The following is a 19725-nucleotide window of genomic DNA, read 5'->3' on the forward strand; positions in this document are numbered from 1 at the left end:
CCGAAACAGTCTCATCAGTGATGGCTCAGTAGATGCAAGAAAAATAGTCAGCCTCAACAAAGGGAAATAGAGGCAATAGTTTTAAAGAGAATAATTATGTCTAGATATCTATTGTCTATGGAGCAAGAATCAACCTTTTTAAAGTTCTTCAGTGCTTGAGAACAAGTGAGACTTATTTTCAGGTAACTCGTGGACCTCCAAGTATACTACAAAGGATTTGGCCTTGGATGTTCACATGGTTGCTGAGGAAGCTGGCTAGATCATGATGATAATGAGAAAGTGTCATTATTTGTTTACTTCTGGTTGGTTTTGGTGAGGGCAGCTTCTAGGACCTTGTTTTTTCAGCAGATCAAGTGAAGTCCTTGGCTGAGATACAAAAACCTGATTGTATTTCTGTGCATCTTGCCAGCCCTTTCCTTTTCACTGGCAACATTGGCAGTGTTTAGGGAGCCTTGTTCAATTCTCCACCTTGCCTCTGAAGAAAACCATTAAAGATGATCAGCTCACCTTGACAGTACAGGTGGACCTTTGCTTTTCCTATGGACAGCCTCATCCTTCCAGTGGCCTTCATGGACTAGACACTTCCATTGGTCCCTTTTGATGTCAGTGAGACGATTTGCATCCTACAGGTTAAACCTCTGCTGCTCACTGCGACCAGGATCATCAGCTGCAGGTGGGACTGGGGCTGTACCCTATTTCCATTTGACCTTTAGAATCATAGAATCATTTGGTTGGAAAAGACCTTTACGATCACTGAGTTCAACCATAACCTGTCCATGTCTCTAAGCACCTCATCTACCCGTCTTTGAAATACCTCCAGGGGTAATGACTTAGCCACTTCCCTGGGCAGCCTGTTCCAATGCCTGATCGTATTTCAGTGAATAATTTTTTCCTAATTTCCAATCTAAACTTTCCTGACACAAATTGAGGCCATTTCCACTTGCCCTACCCTCCTTTCAGGTAGTTGTAGAGAGCGATAAGGTCTCCCCTCAGCCTCCTCCTTACTTGATCACCTGGTAAAGTGAAAATCTGCATACAGTTAATATATACCTTTCTACAAGACCAGTTTTACCCTCCACCCCACCCAAAGTTTGGGAAAGTGTGAAGCACTTTTAATGTCTGCTAATATTTGATTTGTATGTAAGTAGGAAAACTTTGAAGCATTGTTGAAATACAAAGGGAAAATACTTCAAAGAAATGTAACATTAAAAGTGTATCTGATCCCTTGAGGTGTTTGAAGTTTTATCTTGAGATTATGTATTCAGAGGAACATTTGTATGGAAATACTAAGGGTCATTAATTAATCAAAAAAAATTATGTGTGGTGCCAGTTGGCGTGCACTGAAGTGCTCTGCACTAGTTTTGATTTCACATCATGGCTGGCGAGCAGTCCTTCGCTGGTCTGTCTGTGTTACACACATCTTTGACACAGTGAGAGGGTAACACAGTTTCTGACAGGGAAACCAGAGTGGGATGCTCCCACAGTGTGAGACTGTTACCCCATGGTTTCAGGAGAGATCCCTGGGTACAGCCAAATAAAACCACAGTGTGTTAAGCTCCCAAAGCTTGTGTTTTTCATTGATCACTCTGCTGGAGTGGGGCTATGGTGGTCCTTGGGAGGCAACGGGGTGGTGAGTTGCAGATATCTAGTACGTGTCTTGAACTTTAGGAGAGTTCAGATGCTGGATTTGAGGCTCTTACGGTTGAGCATCCACTCCTGTAAAGACATGCCCAACTGTGCTGGATGAGGAGGTTGTTTTTCCCTTTGGCAGACAAGGATTCTGGCATGGAAGTTTTTAATTGCAGGAACTACACTAGCAGTTCCCGGAGCTCAAGGGTGGGTGAGTGTGTGTGCAGGGGAACGTAATTGGATGTGTATAAATCAAGGGATAGGCAGAGCTTTAAATACTAGATGTGTTGTTCCGTCCTTGCAATCTGCTCTTACAGTGGGGCTTCAGAAAAGACAAAGAAAACGACAAAGTTACACAAGAGCCACTTTTTCCCAGTACAACTGTGAAACAGCAATGAGGTTACTTTTAGTCTTTTTATGTTATAAAAACATCTTTTTAATTAACATAGTATTAAATCTGTTGTTTTTGAAGCTTTATTTTAATTACATCTTTGGGTTGACAAAAGGAAAACAGTTAAGCAGCCTAAGCTGGTTTTTTTTTTTCTCTCTTACATACTTTGGGGGGGGGAGGAAGTCATATGATCCTGCTTCCCCTATCCACATCACTTCTATGCTGTACTGTATTACTTTGCAAATAAGGGGCTCTCTGTGTTCAAGCTTTCAGGATATTCTCAGATCACATCAAACTTCCTTCAGCAATCATGTGGCTCAATAATATTTTTTTTCTTAGTGAAAATTATTTCTCTGTAAGATCTTGAATTCTGGGAGAGATCAGGTATTGCGAAGTTTGTCGTATAAAACTGGCTTTTCAGCAGAGTCTGTAAACCTGACTGGCATATCAGAGTTGTAGACTGGCTTAAACATGTTGCAGATACTTAATAATGGAGAGGGGCAATTCAGCTCCTGCACAGGGCAGTATTTCTACACTGTTGTTGTTGTATGATTTAGCCACACCTCAGTTTGCTTCATTGACTTGGACCATGGCAGCACAGGTTTCAGCAGCATAGAGTGGTGTGGCTGCTAACCCATCCACTGCCTGTCTTGTTGCCTGAGAAAGCTTTGCAGCCCATTACTGCAATTAAACTCCTCTGGGTACCCGAACCAGGTGGTTTATAGGTTTTGCACTGTACTACTGCAGCTGGATTGTGAACTTTCTTACACTGCTCTTAAAAGTTAACTTGTTCTCCTTTTTAGTGGATTATAGCCCTGTCTACTAAAGGCAGCCTACTGTTAGTAAGGACAGTAATAAACCACAGTTTATTGCTGTATCTAATGAAACAGGCAGTTTGCATTGTTCTGTGTAAAAAAATACAAATGTTTGTTTTGCACTTAGCAGATCATCTGTAGCAAGTAAACTTGGTCTCCGTAACTTTGCTACCCCACAGATATCTAGGTGGGTCCCCAGCTGGGCATCAAACATGTGTCAATGCAATATGTCTTCATTTTCTGACTGATTTTTCTTCATCTCATGAGCTGCATCTTTCTCTGCTGTAAAGCTGACCCTTTCTGCTCATGACTGATGGGGTCTTGGGTGGTAGGTGGGATATTTTCCCCTCCTACATATGCACAGAGGCTTGGTCACAGGATGGAGAGTGGCTGTTCCCTTCCATCCCTAGGTTTTTCTTTCTTATTGGCGAAGCAGCAGGAAGAAGTCACCTTTTCCTCTGCCTTCTCCTTTCTTTCCAGCTTCCCTCCTCTTCCTGCTGCAGAAGAAAGGGAAGATAGCAGGCCCAAGACCAGGTTTGTTTCATGCTCTGTTCCTTTAGAGATCACAGCTCTGGCTTAATGCTGACCTCTTGCCTCCCTCCACCTTGCTGGTGAAAACCCTTCTACAGGTAAGAGGATATCACCTGTACCACATGTCTGTATTATCCATATAGTCCTCCAGCCTGCCCCAGCATTTTTCCTCTTGTTCTAGTGCTAATACCTCTCTGCTGTGAGCTCCTTTGGCCACCAGGCACAGCTCAGCCCCTGCTTCACTCATTTTTTTTTTTTCTACCTTTGGGTGATGCTGGAGGCCAAAGGGCACCAGCGCATGAAAACGTCTTTCTGCAAGGGATGGTGAGGAGATGTCAGTCTGACAAGAACAGGAGAGGTTGAGACAGGATGGAGAAGACAACATCTCTATCCTGAAGAACCGACTGCGGGCTTTCCTGAAAAAGAAGCAGGCACCAAGAGAGCTGAGTTCTGTGTCCTAGCTGCAATATTGGCCTTTGCGCTGAGAGACAAGGCTGGCCCAAGGGTAGACAAGACACATGGCTCACCAGCCAAGCAACGCTGACTGTTAGGCAGTAGTGTGGAGAGCATATGGCTTCTTAAAGTTGCACTGTAGTAATAGGGCTTCTGGGGAGAAATTGTTTCTTTGCTACTCACCAATGCAGAATTCAGAAGAGAAGAGGAGGATCCTTTCCTCAAGTTGAGAGAGCATGGCTTTTGTCCTTCATCTCTTGGCACGGAAACTTTGGTGTTGAAAAACAAGGCAAAATCAGCAGCACTCTGCCTCCCAGCTGAAAAAAAAAGAAGCAAAACAAAACAAATTAAAAAAAAAAAACAACAAAAACCCCTTTGCTTACTGCAATGTTACTCAAAGCCCTGGTTATCAGACTCAGGGCTGTGTTTTCCTAAGGACTGGAGGTGTATCCTGGGCAGGGACATTGGCAACAGAAGCTGGTCGAGAGGAAGCATAGGATGGGTAGTGCTGCGTGAGCCCCTTCTGCAGTGGCAGCATTTCGGGGCTGCCCTAGGAAAAAGCTATGGCTGTGGGTACCTCTTTTTCACCCCTGGCTTGAATGAGCAGCTCTAGAGCTGGGGCAGCAAATGCAAGCTGTCCCCTGCAGAAAAGGGAGGATGGTCCCGAGGGAAGGTAGAAGAGCATCCGGCAGCGCTGCACTGTCAGGGCAAGAGGCATCTCTTTGTACTGCAGCTGTGGAGTGCATTGCTCTGTAGGACCCCGCCTGTGGCTGCTCTGGCTGGGGACAGGACTGCATGCATGGCAATTGTCAAAACACAAAGGCAGCTACGTTCACCATCACTTTCTCATTGATGAGAATAAAAGTGCAAGTTTCAGGATGTTTTTTAACTTCGTGGTCCTTTTCAAATCTGGGAACTAATTCAAAATTTGAAGTGTGTGTTTTGAAAGGCACAGTGACATTTGATATTGCAAGAATCTGAAAGGTAGATGGTCCGTTTTTAATAGTGGCTAAGGTCACGTGCTGCCTAAACCAGGCTTTCCTGATGAAGACACTCTCAGATTTCCCAAGCATACTACCTAAACATAAGCCATTGGCAAAGCTCCAGTGTGAGCTATTGGCAAAGGGCTTTAGTTTAGGAGAAAAGAAAATGCAAAGGTCTGCATGTTTTTGGGGTAAGCAAGACAAACCAGAGTTAAAATTTGCCTACAATTTCTTATTTTTCATTCCCTTCTCTGCTATATTTTTCTCTTTAAAATTCAGTCCTGTTCTATTGTATTAGGAATAAAAAAAAAAGAAAGTTCTCAACCATGTTGAATTTTGCCCTGCTTAAGTTTTAAATTGTCAGGAAGAAAGAGGTAGCAAATTGTGCTCTATCAGGGATTGTTGTGTAACAGTGGTGCAATGGTGGTTCTACCAACCTCAAGTTCTTAGTTATCATTAATCTTTAAAATACTGAAGTATCCTTACGCATAAGGTATATGCTTCAGACAACCACGCTCTTCTTTTACATATTTCTCCTGGAAATAGAAATCTTAAGATACCAAAATCAGAGGCAGACAGAAGGGTAAGGATGTAATGCTGGGACTTTACATGAATATTTTCCCCATGTAACAATTGATGCTGTGGTATTACAAAGTGCTGTTTTTTCTGTTGTTCTTTACAAGTAGTTGGTAGTTAAACATTTGAAAATACTGTTCAAGCTCAATATATTTTATTTACTTTCTGGGCTTTTGAAGGTAGGTGCCCTCCACTTTTGCTTTGTGTAGTGACAACACTGAATTTGTGAATCTAGAAACTCGTAGACTTGAAGGTCCAAAATCCAAAGCCAAACCCTTTCAAATTTGAAAGTTTGTGAATTTGGTCTTTGGATCCAGCCTATTAAAAGAAAGTAGCACAAGCTGTGAAATCAAATCTAAATGTTGGTCTGTGCGTGGGATTTGGTGGTTCTTAAGGTATTTTGAAGAACTGCCTTTTGGACTTGTACCCAACAGTGCCTCTTTTGTTTCATAGCCTGTGTGGCCACAGTGTGTCAATAACATGTTTCTGGGGAATGTGAGGCATTTCCTTGCTTGCATTAGCAGTCACGGAGTGAGGAATGAATATCTCAATTGTTTTTCTAATCAGTGGACCCAAGCAAAATGTGAGAAAACAACATACTGATTTCTCAGACTCTCTGATGTGAGTAGTTGAAGGCATTTACTAAATAGTTAACCAGTAAAACGTGAAGAGTCTCAAGTGAAGTACATCTGCAAGTCTTCATTTGACCTTGGATTGCTTGTGCATTAAGTGAAAATGAATCTGAAGAGCATTCGCAGACAGGTATTCACATTACACCTCAGCTCTGCAGGTAAGGTACTGCTGCTCTGGCTGCCTCCCCATCATCCAGTGATTGCAGAGCTCACTTGCACCTCACAAAACAACCTAACCTGTCATCTGCTCTGGTTTTTAAATTCCTTTCAATTAATTACAACAGCAACAACAAAAAAAGAGCTGCTGGAGAACAGGGTACCAGAGATAAGCAGCCAGAATTATTTCAGTACTGCAGACCAAACTAAATAGTTTGTTTTGTAATTGGATATGAATCTAAGCCATAAACCTTGACACAGAGACTTTGGGTGTTTGCTGTGTATATCTTGCTGTTGAAGTACCTGAGGGATGCTTATCTTGGTGAGGCTTAGCTTTCACATCATGACTAACGTGTTTAACAAATTTTAAGGCAAAGTGCGGAACGCAACTCAGCTGGTTGGTAATAAAAGTTGTTGCATGGTTTGAGGTAAGTTTTTTCCAGGTATAAATGATTATGTCTTTGAAGGATTTTTGTGCTTTATGCTCTTAAGATAGTTTTAAGTCTTTTCTATGGCTTGATACATTTTCTCTCAAGACTTTTCTTAAGTACTGTGGGATAGGCTTCAGCCTTCCATTATTTTTTATCAGTTAAAGGAAATCAATAGTGTTTCTGGTATAATGAAGAAATAATAAAATTCAGGGAACAAAGAAAGGATTTTGAGTTAGGAAACAAAGGGATATTTGTTGCTTTTTTGTAGTCCTGCATAATACGAGAACAGTATTGCTTTGATGTTATTGACTAGAGTTCAGTAAATTCAGGAAGAAATTTATTTATATATATAAAAATAAATAGACATTATCAGTTTAAGTAAGCCCTTGCCAATGTTTGGGTTGTTTTTATTAATAATAATGCTTGTCCTTTTTGCATAATTGAGTGTTGGGCTATTGGATGGTGCTGAGCCTGCAGCCTGCCAGGGCCCTGAGCCTGGCCCCACGGGGCTCCCACTTCAGGGACAGGGTCTCTCGTAGCCATCCTCCTGACATGGAGGACTTGTGCGTGGAAGGACCAGCCAGAGGACATGCCCGGTCTCACCAGGCTTCCTTGCTTCAACCTGTGTGTAATGGCTGTTCAGCCATTGCAGGGCAGGAAAGCATGGGTGTCTGCCAGGAGGAGCTGCCATGGGGTGTCCCCATGCCCAGAAGACACCCGAAGGTACTTGCTTCCACATTGTGGCCAGGGCCTCTCCTCGAGGAAGGGGGTCATTGCCTGAATTACACAGCTCAAAGCACGTTTGGGGCCTAACTAGTTTCCTGTCCCTGCCTTGTGCTAGGAAATTTCTCTGCATTATTCCCGTTAAGATACTCCCAGCATTTCCTCAATTTTACTTTTTAAATTTCATTTGTTCTTCTCTGGCAGTACACCAGAGCAATATATTCAAGAAGGATCCGTTTTCTTTTTTAGTTTTTTTTTTTTCAGACCTGTAAGGTATGAAATGGAGTCTTTTTTACATTAAAAGAAATATTAATGACTCCTGGTGTAAATTAGCTGAGTATGTTAATTATGAAGTATTAAAATGCTACTGATTGGTGGCAATATAGTTGAGTATCTTAAAAACATCCCATGAGAAATATTGCCAGAGACTTAGACTGAATTAATTTGAAGCCCATTTTATTTTTGATTGAAATATATTTTGCAAATAAATCTCTATGTGTTTGTGTTTCTCTTCTGGTCAGCAGATGTGATGGTGTATCTGAAATGGCGTATATCTTAATGAAACAGAGCTTTACTGTGTAAAATTAAATCCTAAGGATGTGTTGTTTCAGTGCTGTGAGGCAAGAGAGATGAATCCTAAAGATGCTTCAGACCTCTTGTAGCCATCTCATACGTGTAGGACCAAGAATGCAGGGATATTAATTTTGATAGCAAGCTAAAATTTGGGGGTCTAACTTTTGCTGTGGAACAGGTTCACTGCCTCCACTTTCCCCGTAAGAGATGACTGCAGTCTGTTGGCTTTTTCACTGTGTCTTTGTGGTAGACTGCTCTAGGGTAACAGCCTGCTCTTGGGGGTCCTTTTTTTACTTTCCACAGCTCTCAGAAACAAGCCCTAATTGAGATTTTTCATTCCTGTGTGTCAGAATTTCCTGATTTAAGGAGTGTTATGTAGAAATTGAAAAGCTGGGAAATTCAAGTCATCCATCTTATTGCATCATATCGTAAAAATAATCTCTAGCTGATGCTGAGCGTTTGCAGAGCGTGTGCACAAAGGAGAAGGCCAGTGGGACGAAAGGCCAGCCCCTGCCCTTCCCCAGAGAGGTTACACGAGAGGCATGGTGTGTCCCTTTGGCCTTCAGACCTGCTCGCAAGCAGCTCATTCTCCTTAGCTCTGTGAACTTCTGGGTTTCAAAGTGTGATGTGTTTTGTAGGTGGATGTCGAAAATGAGACCACTTCAGAATTAAAAAAAGGGCTTGAAGATGTTATTCATAGATGCATGTGTGTGTGTTGTTTGATCTAGGAAGGAGAGAGCCTCTGGGTGGGGAAAGCTATAATTTCCTACATATGTAAAATCTTTCAGCGCTTTTTTTTTTAAATTTTAAAGTCTGCCATCTTAATTAAAAATCTAATTTTGAAATCTATATTCAGGCAGCTTTCCTGTTTCTATCCAGCAGACTGCAGTTCCCATTCACAAAGTCCCTTGTTTTTTTTCTAGCTTTCCTTGGATTTATTTGCAGGGCAGTGTTTTGTTTTCTCTGTAAGCCGTTTGGAATACATCTTCACTAGCGCTGTAGCCGGAGGGTTTGTATGTCATTCAAAAATAAAAATAAAAAATCTCCACCTACTGAAAAGTGAGCAGCATAGCCCTAGCAACCGGCTGGTGTGTTTGAACCAGAGGAAGGGACGTTAAACAAGTAAGACCAAATAACATCATCTCCGTAACGGCCAGGGATGTGGTAGAAATGCCAGCTAGTGGTACGATTAATTGTAACTGATAGTGGAGATAGCTGTGTTTTGTATTTTATTTTTATTTGTTTAATGGTGGATTTTAAATACAGCCTTGGTGAAGTGGTGCTTGTTTGTGCTGGTATGAGCAAGTTATTCAGCTGGGAGCTGTAGAAGGGGGAATCTGCTACTGTGAACCTCTCCCCCCACCCTGTCCTGCGCTGATTGTGTATGTATTGAAGGAATGAGGAAGGTAAGTCATCATTTTCATGGAAAACAAGGGAAAACTTATTTTAAATGGTCTGTCAGACAGGCTACTGTCAGTATTCTCCTCCCAGGTGTGTTCTCGATGGTGCTATGCCAGGGGTGACTTTCGTGCATCTGCTTCTCTATCTCTTGTGTGCACCTTGGTTTCTCATTCATTCATCTGCTGTGTCATAGATCCACCTGTCTTAAAAGGATTATTTTCTTTTTTATTATTTTTTGTTTTGTGAATGTAATTAATTTAAACTGTTCGACATAATCTGAACTATTAGCTGTTCCTTATTTTCTTAAAGAGCTCCGTTGCACTTGCACTTGGATTTTCATTCATGTTACCCGACTCTGTGGTTTTCCTTAGTCACTGCCAATAAAAAAAAACAACCCTGAAGCCTTGAGTTTTCTCTTAGGTTTTACGTCTATTAAGCCAAAGCCATAAAAGGCAAAATGAAGAAAGGAACATTTATCGGGAAGGATCTGCTGTGCTAGTGGTCAACCTAGGATCCTCTCAAAGTTTGTGAAGTCAGAGGCAGTCTCAGTGCCCTTCAGCAGGTTGCAGGGATTCTTCTGCTGATGTTTCAGTATTGTCCTCTTTCCTATAATCCACAAAGGCTACTGATTTATGACATCTGTCTAATGATTGTGGGGTTTTTACTCCCTCTGCACCTCCCCTTTCCACCCCCTTCCTCCTGTGGGGTTTGCTGTCTTTTCTTGTTTCGTGTAGTTTGATTTGTGGCCCGCTGGTGTATGGGTCTTTGATTTCCTCCCTGTCCATCCGTTCGTTGTGTGCTGGTGATGGTGTGCAAAGAGTAAAAGCAATTCTGTGCCCTCACTGGGGAAGGATGCTTCCAATAGTATTTTTCTGTCGCAGCGGTTTTACTTCCTGACTGCGAGATGTGATGCACTGTGCTGGAACGGTGGCCAGAGCAGGATGTACTGTTCCAGGCTAGTTTTCAATGACCACTTTTAGGACCAAATAAGCGGGGAAATGGGATTTTGTTGTGTCATCTCCAGCTGTTTGGCTTGGGGGCTTTCTGTTCTTTTTATTTCACCTCTCCACAAATTTTTCATCTGTAGGCTTGGTCAGGCTGCTAACAGATGCTTCATGAGTGGTGGAAGGGTTTTTGAAGATCAGTGTGTTTGCAGTCTTGCTTCACTGAATTTTATCTTAAAATTTCTCACTGCTGCTCTCAGCAGCACAGCACCTTTAGCAGTAGCTGTGGAGGAAACAGTGTGCAGACTGAAGTCTCTCCTTCCTACCAGGTAGGACCTGGTAACAGTGGGGTCAGTGCTGGACGTCTCCTGGATGCTGCTGTAACCACCGTCTGCCACTGCTGCTCCCTTCAGCAGAGCTGTTTTAGAGAATTTTTGATAACCATGGACAAACCCTTGTTTAGGAAAATCAAGGAGTGCTTTTTTTGGAAACATGAGGCGTGATCGTGCCTGGATGAAGTGCAGGGATGGTGATTTTTCTAAGCCTATGAGCCATGGCTTTATTGTGCAAATGTAAATTAGCAGTTCCTTGCCCCCAATTAGTGTCTCTCCTAGACAGAAGGTGAGAAAACAAGGGGTGCACTGTGAACAAATGTGATTAGGGAGCACTCTGTTCCTTAGCACATTTTTAGCCTGCAGCTTGGCATTGCCTAGGTGGCCTCCTCAGTACTGTATTTAATGCTTGATCATGGGCTGTGCTGAGCTCAATGGTGGCTGAGGTGGGAAGGCACCTCTGGAGGTCACCAGCCCACCCACTGCCCAAAGCAAGGTTACCCAGGGCAGGCTGTGGTGGGCAGTCAGTCTGTGAGTAGCTCCAAGGATGGAGACCCCAAAGGGCAACTCTTCCAGTGCTTGCCACTCTCACAGTAAAAAAGTTTAGATTTCTGTTTTTAATGCTTAGGTGGAATTTCCATTGTTTCAATGTGTGCCCATTGTGTCTTGTCATGCCTCTGGGCACCACTGTTTTCAGTCTGGCTCCATCTTCTTTACTCACTCCATCAGGTGTTTCTACACACTGGGAATAGTGTGGGCACTCCAGGTTCCCAAACATGACTGTTGTGGGTTTGTGGATGTTTTGCATCATTGGTTCTTTTCCACTTTCAAACTGTGAGGGATCAGCATTTTGCCTGAGGTGTCATCAGCTTTGGTGTTTCTCTGTGTGCACTTCACCTTCAGAGGGAATTCCAATGCAGATGGCCATGTTTACTAGACTTCAGCAGCTTATCCAAGGCAGGATATCCTAAAAGGAAAGGACAAGACTGTCTTCAGAACTGTCTAAGTGAATGTGCTTGTGAAAGCTGTGTTTTCTGCTCATTTTTATCAGGCGCAGAGGCACCAGACCAAATATCTTGAAGGATCAGCATACTATGGCGGGTATTGAACTGCTTGAAGTTTGTTATTTACATTGTGTTTAAATTCAGAGGCTTCCTTCTTGAAGGTTGAAAGTCTTCAGTTCTGATGCTACTGCATTTTTTAAAGATTTTTTACTTTAACTTACAAGTATTTTGACTTCTTAAAGTTCTCTTGGCTTTTCTGCCTCTGGCAACTAAATAATAAAGCGAGGCATTTGTCAAAAGTGCAGTAGTCTTTGTGCTGTCCTTCAAAAGTTACCTTGGAGTTTGGGCCTACTTTATGTAATAAAAGTTTTGGTGTGGAAAATGAAATGTTTGTTGGCATTTTAAGGATAGCGTTTCAACAAAGCTGTCTGGCAATCTCCAGTAAGAGCTACCTCCCAGCTAGGTCAAACCAGTAAGGTGGCTCCAAAGAGGAAAAATTCAGTTTATAATGTAAATTTTTTTGTTTGTTTTGGGGTTTAGTAAACTCTTTTCCAAGACTTATGCCAGAGAAACTGTGAACAACTTTCGTGATTGCATATGTTGGGGCAAATGTCAGCAGCGATGTGGCCTAATACAAAAACCAAATGGCAGGGTATGCAAAAGGTTAAAGCGAGTTTTCCTTCCTGGTGTTTGTTTAGCTTTGTTTCTTAACTGTATTTATAGCAGAAGTAGTCTCACGTGTCCTAGATGAAAGCCATGACAATCTGGGCTATTTCAGTGGCTTGTGTGTCCATTGTGCTGGGGTGGAGGGATCGGGGATGCCTCTGACCTCTGCAGCTCCACTTCAGCAGTGTACCTAGGCATGTGCTGAACTTGTAGCCCATCGGGATTTCGAGTCTGCTGGTTCCCCTGCCCAGGCAGCACGTCAGGCAGGTTCGCTTTTCCAGGCTCTGCTGGAAGTACTCCTCTGGGGACCACTTCGGCTTTCAGAAGCTTGAGAGTAAGATCAGATTGCATCGTTATGGCATGAATCTCTGCTAAGTGTGGAGCAGTGGTGTCGGGGAAGCAGTCTGTGCATGCATGCTATGTCCAGTGAGTCTTGGGCATTTGAGATATCCTGCCTGCAGGCAAATGACTGCATGCCCAGGACTTCGGGATTGTCAGACATCCAGAAATCTTGTGCAAACGGTCAGACTCCTCTTTTTCTGTGCTAGCAAATTCTTGGAGAGAAAAAATACAGTGGATAGACACATGGTTTATTGCTGAGTTGCAGCTTTTTTTTAGTGATAGAAGGCCTGTGTCTTCCATGGGAGCTTACCTGAAGTGCCATGTGGGATTTCTGTGGTGCTCTATGGGATGCCTCTTCAGTGACGCAGACCTGCGGGCAGAGCAGGTCATGGGCTGACGAACAGCAGGAACTGGATCCTGAGGTTGAGGCTTTGATTCTTTGATCCCAGTTCATGCCTGGTGGTGAACAACTCCAAGCCTCATGGTCAGCAAACAGCCCCAGTCTTCCTACTGGTCTGGTGATGGTGATGTGTGAATTCAGAAAACATGCAGTGAAATGAAATTCTCTTTCACAGGTTGAATTGCAGACCTGAGGCTCTGAATGCAACTTGAACTGTCAGTGGTTTTTTGCTCCTTATGGTGTAGCTGGTGATCGTTCTTGAGAAGAGAAAAGATGATGAGTGATGCAAGTGACATGCTCGCTGCGGCCCTGGAGCAGATGGATGGCATTATAGCAGGTAAACACTTGGTGTTCATTTATCTGTTTCGATCCTCCTTTCTCCTACCTGGAGTACAGAGTTTCAGACTGAGAAGGGAATGTGCTGGTAATTGGGTTTGATGTCTTCCATTATAGCTTAGCAGTTACAGATAAATGGAGTAGAGGGATTGCAGACTCTCACACACAGACATGGCTAAAGGGATTGTAGTTTTTCTCTTACTCTCTATCAAAATGCTGCTCAAAGTGGCTGAGTGACACAGGTCTGGTGCACACAGCACCATGAAAGCCAAGGACAAAGCCTGTTTCAAACCAAGATGAGTGCGTTTAAAGAGTAACTGCAAGGCAGGAAGAGTAAGTTTGCCTAATAGTGGCTACTCTGAACTTCTCTCAACTCTGAAGAGTTAAAAACATGAATTGAATTTTCCTTTTTTCAAAATATTTGGTTTGGACCTGCCTTTAGTTCAGTTACAATTTACAGGTACCTATAAAAAAACCTAAATGTTAAAGAGAGGCATCACAAAGTATACAACCTCTGCTTTTAAGTTTAGTCTAGTGAGTTAGAAAATAATCTAAGTACACAACACAGAAGAGCAAAGCAGCAAGAAGTTAATAGCTTAATCCTATTCCAACAGAGCTATGCAAACAGTTGCCCAAACAGAAAAAATATTATGCCAGGGTAGCAACACAGTTATAAAGTCTTTAATAGTTCCACTTAAAATAATTTCCCTTAGGGAAAAAAGTATCATACAGTGCGTGCTTCGTTTGAACAGTGACTTTTCTCTGCAGTTTTCCTGAAGATATTAAGGACACATAGCAGGAACACGTGTGGAGTGAATCCAGTTGGATCATAATGATCTCTAAAAATACATATAAGCCGTGACTTTAGTAATTTCCATAAGTAGATATTGGTATTTAATCAGATCATACATCTGTGTTTCCAAGAGCCTAAGTTGGTTGTGGCAGGATGAGGTTTAATATAAAAATAAAACGTAATGTTGGGATGTTTAAGTCACCACAGATTTAATTTACCCATGTGAACAGACCTAAAAAGTAATATAACAAAAGGATATCAAGTCCTATGCTGTTCTGGGGATTTGTTCCTCTTCATGTTTTTCAAAGGGAGTTAGCAAAATACTTCCATTTTTATGGCTTGCCAGATGAGATAAATTAAAGTTTGTGACAGTGCATATATGGCATACCACTGTAGTTTCCAGAAGTTGACAGTACAAAAGCTGATGCTCTGCCATGAATATGTCTCATTGTGCTGAGGTATTACAGTATTAAGGTCACAAATTAGGGTGCTGAAATTACAGTTGGAATGAGCAAGGTTGATTTAAAGCAATTTTAATCCTGAATTCATAGTTTCTTTCCTTACTTAATGCATAGCAACTTTTTAATGTAGGCCAAATGTATGTACTGTGAGTTAATGCAAATAAGAGATTATTCTCTTTATTAACATGCAAATGTCAGTGCTACCATGTCAAACCATTGGGGTTTTTCTAGTAGAAGTGATTCAGTCTTTTTATTTAGCTTCATATTTTTCTTTATTCTTTTAAAAATTTTGCAGTGCCTTGGGACAGCGTAACACATTTCTGCATGAAAAATGCAGAGCACAATTTCCTCTGGAAGCTGGCAGTGTCTGGCTTGGGTCATGCAATCCATACAGGGTGACTCAAAGCGTTAGCAGATCCTGTTCACCCCACAGCACTTCTCACCTCCAATGCGTATGGGGAAGCAAGAGCCCAACCCGTGCCTTGAACCCATGGACACGGTTGTGGCATCCGTGTCCTCTGTCAGACCAACCCACCTCCTTCCTGCTGGAGCTGCATGTAGCATGTAGCAAGGCCTTCCCCTTCTCCAAATTGCTGCATGGTGCAGGGCAGGATCAAGCACCAGCACTGAATCTGGCCCAGATAAATCCCCTGGCATTTCTCAGCCTTGCTGCATGTCTGACCTGCTCTCCTCGTGCCTGACCCAGTACGATTTTGCTCCCTGCAGGTTCGAAGGCGCTGGAGTACTCCAATGGCATCTTTGACTGCCAGTCCCCAACCTCCCCCTTCATGGGGAGCCTGCGGGCACTGCACCTGGTGGAGGACTTGCGGGGCTTGCTGGAGATGATGGAAGCGGACGAGAGAGAGGGGCTGCGCTGCCAGATCCCGAACTCGACGGCAGAGGCTCTGATCGAATGGCTTCAAAGTCAAATGGTAAGATCTTGCCTTGTTTCACTCCTAATGCACTTGTTTTGCTTATCATTTATCTGTTGGACCAGCTCGAGCAGTGGGGCTTTGTTTTATATAGTCATTTAAAAGTTTTGGTGTAGGTTTCAAAGAACCAAAGGAAAGAGATTTTTGGTTTGGATATGCTGCTGTGGAGCCTTGGAAAAGCTGTCACTCAAATACCTCATACAAAGGGTTGGCCTGTGCTTTCTTTGATGTACCACCATGCCTCAATCTAGGGAGTTTCAAAATTTTTTGTAATTGGAGTTTCATCTCAGAGAGTTGGGGAAAGACATTTTTATATGAATCAGATGCTTAAATGGGGGGGAAAAAGCTGTTTTCAAGATGAACTTTTCACTTAAAGGCATTTTTGGCAGCATATTTTCTACAGGGACCAGTGCTGTTACTGAGCTTCCTTATCTGGTTTATAGCAGAAGTGAGTGGTATAAGCGCAGCATCCCTTTAATCTGGATATCAAACCAAATTTTTATTTTCTGTGTTTGTGAATCTGCCAAATTTTGTCACCTTGTTTTAAAAACACACCAAAATGTACCTGACAAGGCTGTTACTTCCCCAAGACTTGGTTTTCCAAAAAAAATCAAATACTGTTCGAGTGGAGGCTACCTGAAGCCTATGCTGGGAATTAAACTGTTGTGCTTATCAGAAGGTGTGTTACATGGCGTCATTCTTGTAGGACCTGCTGGTTTTCCCTGTGATCGGTGACTTCCTAGCAGGGCCAAAGATGAGTCTGTGTGCTCAGCATGGTCTTGTGGCAGGGTTTGCACTGTGGTGGTCCAGGTGTGCACAGGTTTTGGGGAAGTTCCAGCAGTGGAAGTCAAGACTTAATTCTGGAGGCTGTGCCTCAGGGTTTAAGTTAGGCTGTAGCTGTTACAGTGACAGTAGCGAGTGTGCACTTGCATGTATTTTGCCAAATCTGTCTTAACAGTAGTGTCTGGGTCCTGTTGTCTCACACTTGGTGCTGGCCAGGGTAACACCATGGTGACTCTGTATTGCTGCTGTTGGGACAGCCAGCCACCATCCCCTGGTCCTCTTCCCGGGATGGGCATCACGCTCCCTCACCCTGGAGCCACGGCTGATTTTGTGTAAAGGGTTTTTATCTTGATACATGGATTTATTTTGGTGCTCAGTTGCAGCATGCGATGCCGCAGCCCAGAATGATGGATGCAGGACTGTGCTTGCCAAAGTCGGGGCTGAGGTGGCACTGGGTGACCAGATGTGCCATCTGGTGGCACGCAGGCTGTGTGCAGCGCTGTGGGGAGAGATGGGGACCCGGGCTAGCACGGCTGGGCTGGCTTGCATAGCTCTGGCAGAAAGGTTTGAGAAGAGAGCTTTTTTTTCTTTTTGTCTTTGCTTTGAACTACTCATTTGAGAGTGCCTGAAACTTAATGAAGCACATGGGAGCTTTCCCACTGCCTCCAGTGGGATTTGGATTGTGCCCCCACTGTCAAAGCTTGGCAGCCAACGCTGAGATCAGGAGGAGGAGACGGGAGTGACATTCGAGTCAGATCTTTAAAACATGCAGTGTTCCTGCTAACATCAGCGTTTCCTTCCTCTATAATGTACAGCAGTGAGCATCGCTGTAACTAGTCTGTGCCCTGTGCAGAGCAGGAATCGAGGGACATAGCCGGTTTCACACAAGTATGGACTTGATAAATTAAAAAAAAAGTTCATATGCTAAATAAAAGCCTTGGAAAATTAACTTCTCCCCGTGGTGTGCATAGACGACAGTAGTCCGTGCTTGGTGATGCTGATCCACCACGTGTTGTTCTGAAGTAAAGGAACTCAGCAGCATGGCTGTTGAGATTAGTGAGGTGTGAAGGCCAGGCGCTGCCCCTTGTGGCAGCAATTGTGTGATTTAGGAATGCCAGGTCCTTCAGACGATGACATGGCAATGACACAGTAATGGTTTTCATTGTGGCTGTGGGCTGAAGCTAGGAGAGGAAGGGCTCTGTTGTGCCATTCAGCTTAGCACCCCCTGAGCACTGGAAATGATGTGCAGGGGCTGTGTGTACAAAAGGTTGCAGAAAATAGCTATTCCATTTATACTTCTCCTCAGTCTGCCTCAGATTATTCCCCCATACTGTCTAGCATCCTTAAAGCCCCTAGTAGGAAAGACAGAACATTACAGGTCGCACTGTAGTACAGGAATAGGATTTGCAAGTGTCACCAGTGTCACTGGTCCCTGTCTGAGCACAAAGGTGTTAGACAAAGTGCCTGGATGATTTCCAGGAAGGCTTTCTGCAATTATGCCCATCCTTACTGAGGAAGGAAAAACACCTCCTTGGTTTGAAATCCATTTAGTCCTCCACGCGTGAAGAAGTTGCATCCACCAGGCTATTCAAAGCTGCTGGAACTGGTGCGTGATATCCCATCTCAAGCTGTAAGCAAATCTTTCCTGTCTCAGAGGAAAACAAAAATAGTGTTCACTGCTGCCAAACAGTGTGTCACAAGAGAAAAATCCTCTCCTGGCCCCTACAGGGAAACCGCTGGTGCCCTGGGAAAAGGGTCTGACAGCAGTCTCCCAGAGTTGCTCTCTTCTGTAAAACAGGGCAGAGCATTCAGTTTTGCTGTGCTAGAATTGGCTGCCCTGTGTCCCTGTACTGCAGTTAGTGACTGCTACCTTTCTGCTTCTCTCAGTGTGTTAGAGAAGTGTATGCAAGCGCTCAAAAAGGGCCAAAGAGTTAAAACCCCTCATGCTGATTTTTTCGCTGGTGGATGCCAGATGGCCACGTGACACCAGAGCGCTTGCCCAGTGCCCGGACATCTGGCAGAGCTCTTCTGAGCAGCCCTTGGATGGTCCCCAGGGAGAGTTCAGAGAAGTTGAAATGCAGATCTGTACTGTACAAATATGCCCATTTAACTATAACACATCATTTCTAGCTGTCTGCCTACAACTCAAACCCAATTGCTCTGTTGCTGAAACCCTGCTCGCGTCTCCACGTGCAAACGGATGGCAGGTGAAACGTTATGGTTAAAATCACAAATGAGACCATTTGTTCAAAGTCTGGAAAGGGACTGACGCGTTTTCTAAGCTCAGATGTGTTGGGACTGTGTGCTTTCACTGTGGACCAGACTTGAAATCCATAGCCAGATCATAACTCTTCCAAAGTTTGGGATTTTTTACAGATTTCTCCTGGTCAACAGGAATGTTTAATATATTCTCATGTGTGCTTTAATAAAACATGTGCTGTACTCTGAAAATGGGGCTTCTGGCTTGAATATAGACAGCATGAGAGTAATCTGTAACATCATCATCAGTAACAAGACCACTGTAAATGTAACTGCCTTTTGCAATACCAGGGCAGCTCTGTTGTGTCCAGCTGGAAGTTCATAGATGCATCTCTTGCAGAACAGTTCTCAAAAAACTTGCTCCCAGTGATGAACATTGCTCCAGTTTTGGGTTCTTTTCAGTTGAAACAAGCAAGAGACAGTCTTCTTTCTGGTTATTATTTTTCTTGACAGTGGTTTTTTTTTGTGTTTCTTTTTTTTAAATACATCTTATGCAACAGCCTTCCCAGAAAGGAGCAGCCAACTGTGTCTTGCTAAAAGGAGGGTGAAGGGTAGAAGTGGGTGGACAGTCACTTCCCACACCTCGGAGCCAGCTTCCCCAAGCTCCTCATCTGAACTTGTGTATGCAGGTCCTGTTACGCGTTTTCTCATTTTTAAAGGACATGTTCCTGGGAAGAAAGAGCCAGGATAATACTTTTTCATTAAAATCCACAGCAAGCGCAACTCTGGCTGTAGCTTTGGAAGTGACTTTCTGAATTTGAATATATATATGTATGTATGTATGTATGTATTTTTTTCACTTCAGAAGTGAATTTCTGAAGTTGACTGTAAGAACATAAAACAAAATTAATGGCCTCCGAAGGTTTCTTGAAGAGCCTTTTTAGCTCATCAGAAGATGATAATAAGTTTGAGCCGTGGTACCTACCCGCAGCGGCTTGTGCAGTCCAGGGTGTTGCTGCTGTGAACAGCTGATCTGTCATCTCACAGACCCGCCTCAGACTTTGACACTTCTTCACAAGTAGGTTCTTTCAGAGAGTGGCTGGGAGTAATGAGAGTTAATATGAGGGGATATTTGATTTCAGAGAGAGATTTTCCTGGCTGGGTAAACATAGCTTGTAATCTTACAGAGACATGTTGGCTTATTTTTTTTGAGGTTTAATATGGCCAAGTGCCGGGTCC

The 19725-nt window shown here is 43.3% G+C and overlaps 1 protein-coding gene across 1 annotated transcript; it reads left to right on the forward strand.

The window, feature by feature from the left end:
- Positions 1-13255: 13255 nt before the first annotated feature.
- LOC104543364 (liprin-beta-1-like) lies at positions 13256-15504 on the forward strand (the record flags this gene model as incomplete). Its single annotated transcript, XM_010187956.1, has 2 exons — positions 13256-13319; positions 15299-15504. Coding segments are annotated over exons 1-2 (270 nt in total), but the record flags the coding sequence as incomplete, so codon positions are not given.
- Between the last annotated feature and the right edge of the window lie 4221 nt (positions 15505-19725).

This window comes from Mesitornis unicolor, unplaced genomic scaffold (assembly GCF_000695765.1).
Source record: "Mesitornis unicolor isolate BGI_N332 unplaced genomic scaffold, ASM69576v1 scaffold33787, whole genome shotgun sequence".
NCBI classification, from domain to species: Eukaryota; Metazoa; Chordata; class Aves; order Mesitornithiformes; family Mesitornithidae; genus Mesitornis; species Mesitornis unicolor.